At 40.4% G+C, this 9,249-nt stretch overlaps 2 protein-coding genes across 2 annotated transcripts; one reads left to right on the top strand and one right to left on the bottom strand. All coding sequences in view use genetic code 12, as the record gives it.

The window, feature by feature from the left end:
• Positions 1–258: 258 nt before the first annotated feature.
• CXQ85_004147 (OPT family small oligopeptide transporter) lies at positions 259–3,048 on the top strand (the record flags this gene model as incomplete). The annotated part of the gene is made up of 1 exon (XM_025487777.1): positions 259–3,048. One exon carries the CDS (start codon positions 259–261, stop codon positions 3,046–3,048), a length of 2,790 nt encoding a protein of 929 aa, XP_025344793.1.
• A 35-nt stretch (positions 3,049–3,083) lies between these two features.
• On the bottom strand, positions 3,084–7,958 carry CXQ85_004148 (cytochrome P450; the record flags this gene model as incomplete). The annotated part of the gene is made up of 2 exons (XM_025487778.1): positions 3,084–4,414; positions 7,868–7,958. The coding sequence occupies 2 exons, from the start codon at positions 7,956–7,958 to the stop codon at positions 3,084–3,086; spliced, it is 1,422 nt and encodes a 473-aa protein (XP_025344794.1).
• Positions 7,959–9,249: the final 1,291 nt, after the last annotated feature.

Below are 9,249 nucleotides of genomic sequence, written 5' to 3' on the forward strand. Positions count from 1 at the left end.
TTCTGGGACTTAACCGTCATGCACTTGCCCTATTCACCTTCTTGCTTGCCTTATACCAGGGCAAGTCCAGCTATCTAAGTAAAAATCAAGCCGTCTGTGGCTTTACAAGATTCAAAATGCCGCATGGGCCTTCATTATCAATGATGATAACATAGTTGAGGAGTATCGTGGACCATGCATGTTATCGTGATCTAATGGAGGCATAAATACCCACAAAATTTCCCTTTCCATGGTGACTTTCTTCGTACAAATCCAAAGATGTCTGGTGATTCTAAGGGGCATACTGAAATCACCGGAGTGCACGCTCTTACCAGTATTACAAGTGCTGGTTCTCGTACCGATATTGCAGCTCATGAAGTGGACATTAACGCTCTCAACTCCCAGGACATAGCTATTGAAGATGTTGCCGAGGACCTCACAGCTGAACAAAAATTCTATGTGTTGAAGCGTCTTAACTTCGAGCATTTGGAGTCTCTTGAAGATTTACCTATCGCTGCAACCTTCATGTTGGAGAAGGTATCGACTTTGTCTGTGGAAGAATCTTTGGAGATTTGTAAGGCGTACTTAGAAGAACATAAGGATGATGTTAATATTCCAAGCAGTGAGTATGACTTCATTGAAACACTTTACAAATCCGCTCCAGAGTACCTTGCTAGATCCAGATTTGAAGGAAAAGGGAATTTCCCGGATGAGAAGACTTCTCTGAGCAACGAGAAAGGGTATTTTGCCGAGAAGACCAACCTGGCTGTTTCTATTTCCGATTCACCAAACTCTGATGTGGAATCATCTATCTTCAGAATTTTTGACTGGGGCTTCCAAATCCGTACTGAGGCTGCTATGATTGCTTTCCACTCTCCATACCCTGAGGTTAGATCTGTTACAAATCCTTACGATGATCCTAATCTTCCTGTTGAAACATTGAGAGTGTATCTCCTTGGTATCATTTGGACTGCTGTTGGCTCCTTTGTGAATCAGTTTTTCTCAGAGAGGCAACCAGCCATTACTTTGGGATCTTCTGTTGTTCAGCTTTTGCTTTATCCTTCCGGTGAATTAATGGCAGCTATCCTTCCTCATAAAACCTTCAAGATTTGGAAATGGTCATTTGATTTGAATCCTGGTCCATGGAACTACAAGGAGCAAATGTTGGCCACTATTTTTTACTCTGTTTCAGCAGGCACTCCCTACGTTTCTTCCAATATCCATGTCCAAAGACTTCCTCACTACTATAACAATCAATGGGTCGACTGGGGATACCAAATCTTACTAGTGCTTTCTACCCAATTCATGGGATTCGGATTTGCTGGGCTTATCAGAAAATTTGCTGTTTATCCCGTTAGAGCTATGTGGCCCACGCTTTTACCAACCGTTGCATTAAATAAAGCTTTGATGCAAAGAGAAAAGAAAGCAAATATAAATGGTTGGACACTTTCCAGATACAATTTCTTCTTTATTTTCTTTGTTGGTTCGTTTTTGTATTTCTGGGTTCCCACATACCTTTTCGAGGCATTGTCATATTTTAACTGGCTCACCTGGATTGCTCCAGAGAATTTTACATTAAACTTGGTCACTGGTCATCTCTATGGTTTGGGTTTGAATCCAATTCCAACTTTTGATTGGAACATCATTAACACGAATGCAGCTTTGGTTATCCCATTTTACTCTCAGATTAACCAATATATTGGAACTTTCCTTGGGTTTTTCTGCATCATTGGAGTATACTACTCAAACTATTATTGGTCGGCTTATCTTCCAATTAATACCTCTACTTTGTTTAACAACAGGGGTGAGAGATACCAAGTTAACGAAGTTGTTAATGAAAGATCATTGTTTGATGCTGAAAAGTACGAAGAAATCGGACCACCATTTTATTCAGCTGCCAACTTGGTTGTCTATGGTACTTTTTTTGCTATCTATCCATTCGCCTTTATCTACGAAGTTGCATTGAATTGGAGACCAATGTGGTTCGCCATCAAAAACATTGGTAGCTCATTCAAGAACTTTAGACAATCAAATTTCGAAGGTTTCGATGACCCTCATACTGTGATGATGAAGAAGTACAAGGAGGTTGCAGACTGGGTCTTTCTCGTTGTTTTAGTTGTTTCGATAGTCTTGGCCATTATTTGTGTTCAAGTGTATCCTGCTGAAACGCCTGTCTGGGGTATCTTCTTTGCACTTGGAATGAATTTGGTTTTCTTGATTCCTCTCACTGCTATCCAAGCAACTACAGGATGGGGATTTGGTCTTAATGTCTTGGTTGAATTAATCGTTGGTTACGCCTTGCCAGGTAATGGTCTTGCTTTGAACTTTATCAAAGCTCTTGGTTATAACATCAATGGCCAGGCTCAGAATTATATCACCGACCAAAAGATGGGCCACTATGTCAAGATACCTCCAAGAGCACTCTTCCGTTGTCAAATGCTTTCCATGTTTATTAACTGTTTTGTTTCATTAGCTGTGATGAACTTTATGATTGACAATGTCGAAGACTATTGCACCCCTCAAAGCAATCAGAAATTCTACTGTCCAAGCTCCAACGTTTTCTTCTCTGCATCGGTATTATGGGGTACCATTGGTCCCAAAAAGGTCTTTGGTGGGCTTTATCCATTGCTCGAATGGTGTTTCTTGATGGGTGCAGCTGCCACTATCCCTTGCATTCTTTTCAAAAAATTTGGTCCAAAGAAGTATACTAAATATTTCCAGCCCACATTGATTATCGGTGGTATGTTGGTGTACGCTCCTTATAACTTGTCGTACTATACGGCAGGTGTTTACGCTTCGTTTGCTTTTATGTACTACATCAGGAAGCACTACCAAGCATGGTGGGAAAAGTACAACTATGTTTTATCGGGAGCTTTGGACGCAGGCGTCGCTTTCAGCAGTATCATCATTTTCTTTGCCGTTCAGTATAACGAAAAACCACTTGTTTGGTGGGGCAATACTGTTCCATACGAAGGAATTGAAGGTGGTGTTGGTAGACAAACCTTAAAGAATGTTACATTAGAGGCACCTGATGGCTACTTCGGTCCTCGTTTTGGTGACTTTCCTTGAACAACTGATGTATCATAAATCTTAGTTTACCTAAATTAATAGAATCTGATATTAGCACCATTAAGTAAGGACATAGTCAAATGAGTATTCTTCTTAGGGTCTCCAGCATCATCAAATGACTGGATGTTCAGGAAATTCTGCAACAAGCGAACTGTCACATAGGAGGCTTCAGTTAACGCAAATTGCTGTCCTAAGCAAATTCGAGGCCCACCATTGAAAGGAAGGAAGCCCCAACCCACCTTCTTGAGATCTGCTTCACCCCATCTTTCAGGGCGAAATACGTGGGCATCATTGCCATAAATGCTTGGGTTCCGATGAGTAGCATAAATCGTATAAACAACGATCTCACCTTTTGGAACAAAGATTGGCTCATTACCATCCGGCCCTCCACCTCTTGGTAATGTTGCATCCTTCGTCGCTAAGCGAGCATTTTGTGGAACCGAAGGGTATAACCTGAGTGTCTCGTTGAGCACCCATTTGAGATACTCGAGCTTCTTAAGCGACTCAAAGGTCATTTTGCCTAAATCAACCTGCTCTCCTTCTCCAAATGCATTCACGACTTCTTCACGCAATTTCTTGAAAACAGCTGGGTTCCTAGCAAGTTCAAAGAACAAAAACGATAAAAGGCCCGCCGTTGTGTCTCTGGCAGCCACTAAAATATTCAATGACTGATCTCTCAAGACCTGAGGATTTCTGGTCTGTTTGACTAGCTCATATAAGAACACATATTTTCCTTCTGATGCCTTTTCCAATTCTTCTGGCGTTGCTGCAAGGGCCTTGTCGACGTAGTAGTCAGCAAATCCGCGAACAATTCTGTTGCATCTTCTGAATTCCCTGGAGTTGAGCAAAAAGTAGAAGTTTTGTAATCCCGATCTCAAAAGAAGGTACACTTGAGATGTGTTAAACGCTTGGGGAAATTTATCCACGTCTGCGGGGCCAACAAGCTTAGAATAGTCAACAATGTCATCTTGGAGAGACGAGCAGGACTCTCCAAATAAAAATTCAGTTCCTGAGTCGATAGTTAACTTGAAAAATAAGGGCTGGATGTCAAACTTTGAACCATCGACTGCCTTCACCCTTCTTATTAACTGCTTGACGTGTGGTTCCAACATGGTAACATGGGACACTTGTTCTCTGGCAAACTGTGGCCGAAGCATCGCTCTCGAATGTTTCCAACCATCACCATCTAAAGTGAATATTCCATCCCCAAGGAGTACCCTAAATTGCTTGTGGCGAAGTCCCAAAGAGAATTCATTGAATTGGGTACTTAAGATAGCTTTGATGTTCTCAGGATCTCTTGTAGTGTACCGTAAATTGCCGGTAGAACGGAAAATTAGCGTATCACTGTTGGCATCGTCATACAAGCCTTTGAAAAATCAGGTAACTGCCCCAGCCTCTGACTTTTCAAAATCTGTGTAGTATACCAAAAGCCATAGGCGCTGTCTTTAAGAAAAGGAGCCTCACGGGCACCCAGTTTTCGCAACCGAGAGTAGTAGCTAGCGTATGAGCCCAAGCTATACACCACAACTAAAACAAAAATCCATGCCCACCAGGGGAGCGAATCGAGGTTAATTGAGCTCATAATAAAGTAGTTGATGAAGCCACCGACGGCAAATTTGCAACCTTATATTTCGATCTCCTACACAATGGCCACCTATTGTTTGTTGTACCCCAGTGCGGAACGGGAGGGCAAACGGACCGTGAGTTTCCGAAAAAACGAGGAACATGTGTTCTCCTTCTGATTTATACCTCCTTTTGGCTACTGCCTAGCTCATAACTACACTATTGCTTTCTGTCTCGTATCTTAAGATTAATGGTTGACCGCAAGAGTCGTAGTCTCAAAAGCGGGGTCTTAGTACACTTTCATGTGTTAAAAGGTCCGAAAACGCCGAGAAATCTAAGAGTATCCATTCTAAGGCTATTCCTTCGTGGAGGTAATAAAATTGGAAGCAGGGTCCACGTTCGCTTCAGGCACCACGACGATCTCATGCATTCTCTAATCTAAGAGTGCGGCTGGGTATCCCTTCTTTTTATGTAAAAAACAAACTTCCAAAAAAAAAGGGGACAGCTCTAATCGTCTCATGAATATTGGGCTGTTTATCTTGGTCAAGCTGGAAGGAGTAGTAAAATTTTCTTTGAGTTCTTTTTTTTTATCTGCTCGTCCTTGAAAGTGGAGAGTCGTCCAGCGTAGCCCAAACCCCCAAATTTTTATATAAATTAGTGTGACTGGTTTGAGACCAGAAAAGAGAAGATCAAATCTTGTTTTTAACATGTTCTGATTTTAATTGGATTTTTTGTGGACAGAAATTGTTTCATTATTTTTTTTTTTTCTTGTAATTTGCATAGTACTAATGAGACCTCGACGTCTGGAAAGTCTGAAGTTACGAGATTTGGGATTCGGCTAAGATTCATCTCATCAGGTGAAACCTACGATCCCAACTCACCAGTTGAATGCCTAAAACAGAGTAGTCCTGGATATCGAATACTCAGGTCTCTACTTATTCTTTTTCTTTGTGGGAGGCAGAAGCTGGAGATTGTATTACAAACTGGCTGCGGAAGATCTTCGGGACATCCCTCCATTTTGATGGAACAAGTAACATCTCCTGTAGCAGTCAAATCTGTAGAATTACCATTGAGCTGAGCTTATCGCCTGTTCCATTTTTGTCTACTTGCATCTCCTACCAATGGCCTATGGGCAATGGGCAATGAGGTGTATGGGTTTCTTCTTGGTTAGTCCATACTGAGTGAGGATCCATCCCTTTTAGGCAAGTGCTTTATGAACAGTAGAAGTCAGATTCTGACCTGGGGCACTGTTACAATTTGCATCATGAAATAAATGAACTATTACAAACACACTAGCTGCGATGTTATCGATAACTTCTTCGTCCCTCCATTTCTTCCACTAGACTCTGTAATCTCCCTCTAGAATCGACCTTTATATCGAGCAGAATTCTATTTCTAATACAATTGAACCTTGCACTATCTAAATAGACAAACTTTGGTAAATTTGCCGATGCTCGGTGCTCTGTTTTATGGCATCTTATCAAAACAAGCCACTGCACTTAAAACAGGCTACGAGGATATAATAGGGGGGATATCTTCCTGGAACATTAATTCTGGCGATCTTCAACATAAGCGAGATAAAGGTCCTTCGGTATCAGCAATATAATCTGAGACGTAATTAACATTGGTATGTCCTTTCTGGTATCTTTCCTACGATCCCTCGATCGGTAATGAACATGATCCCAAAAAAAACGTCATTCTCAGAATTCACCATAGTTCCATAGTGTATGGGCTTGTACTTCAGGTGATGGTTTAACCTTATACTTCTTATCATTGGCTCTTCGGAAACGTGTTTGTAAAAGACTTCCGCTCATTGGGGCCCGACTTATAAGTATTCGTATTTTGACATTTCGATAACAAAAAAACGCCGCCATTACATCAATTCTGAAGCTGTAAAAAAATAAACACCATCAACAAAATCCTTAGATTCATTTTCCCCAAGGACAGATAATTTTAAATGCATTGCGGACACTTTGATTTTTGGCTTTTTATGGCTTGATCGTGGCAAGCTTTTTCAGGGCGCGTCAGAAGTATATGGTCCCAATGAAGCACCTAAAAAGATGGATCACCGGCAAACAACTGATAAAAATGAAAATCAGAGTTGTTATTCCATCATCCTGTTGACCAACATAATGCACTGACAGATTTTGGGGCCTTTCTGAGCATGCTGCAACCCTTCATAGCTGCCCTGGATATGAAAACATCGCCTTATGACACCCAACATCATCGTAGGTTCGAAACAGTTAAAATTTCGCATAAAGAAAACAACCTCAATTATGAATCCGTTATCCCTGTTCATTTTCGATAAGAAATGAGCTTTTTATCGAAGATTGTCACATGAAAGCCAGAAAATGCATTTATTCGCCCAAAAGACATCCAATTTATCTGGAAGCAAACTCCCTGAGTGACCAAAATCTGCGGAATCCTCGTGATACCATTCAAGCCTGGGGTTACCAAGCAGGAGGAGTATAGTTCACATATATCTTATTAGATCCAAATTGCTCATAACTCATTGAATATGAAGACGGTACCCATCAAGCTTGCAGCAATAATATCTCCAGATATACAGCTCTAGATACCAGCCATTATTCCAAGAACCTTTGTCTTCAGCATGGAAATATAAGGCAGCGTATCGAAACTTGTCAATTTTTCGAACAGTTGGCGATAACTTCATTTCATAAGAAATGGTACCCTTAGAGAGCAATTAATATGATGCTTCTTGGCCCCATAAATCATGTAGAGCTTCGTTCATCATCCTCGGACAGCTGCAACTCGAGATTCGCCAGGTCTGTTGTTTTGGCATTTTCAATACCAGCGTGTCAAGCGCCCAGTTCTCATCCAGCAGCTAAATCAATGACATATTCATAATCCTTGAGAAAATTTAATCGGATCCACGCTAGACTGGTTGGATTAAAGCCATTATGTGTTTTGGCTTTTTCTTGGAGTAGTATGTTTTGACCCAGTTCAACTTCCTGAAAAAGCGCGTTCAAAGTGCACCAGTACCAGTGGAGGAGAGGAACGAAAAAAAAAATTATGATAACACAAGAATAACGAAAGGCGAAAGAATAATACTTGGAGGGTCTAATTCGTCCCCTTTGTTGAAGTAAGATTCATCACTTTACGGAAACGTCGTTTGTAATGAATGTCTTGAGTTCTCAAGTTGAATGTGCTTTCTAGGATTGGAACTTCACCACTTCGAATTCTACAAGTTTAAGATGTTAAAGTGAATCGTATGTATTAATCTAAACGATAGTACACATGAAAGGAACGGCACCACGTCCAGCGTGTTTGTTCAAGTTGTTGTCCTTTGGAGTGTTGTTCTTGTTCTGAGTAGTTTGAGCGGCCATTTTTGTTTGATGATGTTGAAAGAACCTAGGGATGAAGCCAGGTTTATATATTCATCGTTCGAATAATATTTCCTCTGATCGTTACTGGGCGGTCTCATATGCTTTCCGTTTCTGGTTTATCAATTGGTTTCGTATGTTTGATCGACTTGCCTATTTGGGTGCTTCAATGGTTTCAAGAGCTCCATAAAAAATAGATAAAATATCGGGCAAAAGAAAAGCACCTAATTTTATCTTAGAGTACCATCGTATGATCCTTCAAGTAACAGGCTTCCTCTTAGTCAAATGGGATACGTGGACATGGCACAAGGAGGGGAGTCAGAGGAACTCTTCCAGTTGAAGACGAATCGAATAAATTGTTTAATAAATTCGAGCTCTACATAATATTCAATTAATTATTGAGTTTTTTTCATGGATATGTGCTGATTTGGTGTTGATGCAAATTTGGCTTCTGGTACGGTCGACCCCACTGTGAGAAAGTAAAAATCTGTTTCTCATCCACCTGAATTAATTCAAGTCCAAACTATCAAGAATTAAGCTCTTTAGTAGCGACAGTCTTACCTACAGCTACTTTTATAACGGGAAAATTTGTGGCAGGTTTAAAATTGTTGATCTAAACATTTTAACCACGCAGAAGCTGGACCTCATCTCAAAAGAAACGGACAGAATAAAGGCAAATTTGTTGTATCCAACACCCTGAAAAATCATAAAACCTAAAATATACTGCTTCTTCTTTTAAATTGAATTTTTTATTGCTGTAGCCACCCAATTTGTTGTTAATGGATGTAATTCGCCGCCTCAACTGAAAAACCGACTGGCATAGATCGAATACGTGAAGCAACCACCTACTGTATCCTTGAAAAGCCATAGTCTTCTTCATACTATGTACTTTAGCCATAACAATGTTTCCTACTTTATTTTTTTCTTAAGTATTTCCACCCCTGCTATGCTAACTTTGTATGTGCGAGAATTTCATTTTGACCAACGCTATGAAAATACCACTTAGAGCATTCAAAAGCTCCTCGAAACTCTACCACGTACAATTCACGACCTAAGAAACTATACTCTACACTCAGTTCAATTTTGAAGCAGATTTCGATTTTTGGTGATTGTTTTAAACTTTGCATTTATGTTAGCCCTCCAGAATCGCAGCACATAAGCAAAACGACAACCCGCATTTTCAGAAATACCCAAGATTTATGAAGTTTGACTATTAGGATATTACTAAATATATATTCCGTGAGCTGTGAAATAGAAAGTCCCGTCTATCGCTAATTCTAGGGACGTTTAATTG

The sequence above is a fragment of the Candidozyma haemuli genome (assembly GCF_002926055.2).
Source record: "Candidozyma haemuli strain B11899 chromosome Unknown F_2014730914, whole genome shotgun sequence".
Classification (NCBI taxonomy): domain Eukaryota; kingdom Fungi; phylum Ascomycota; class Pichiomycetes; order Serinales; family Metschnikowiaceae; genus Candidozyma; species Candidozyma haemuli.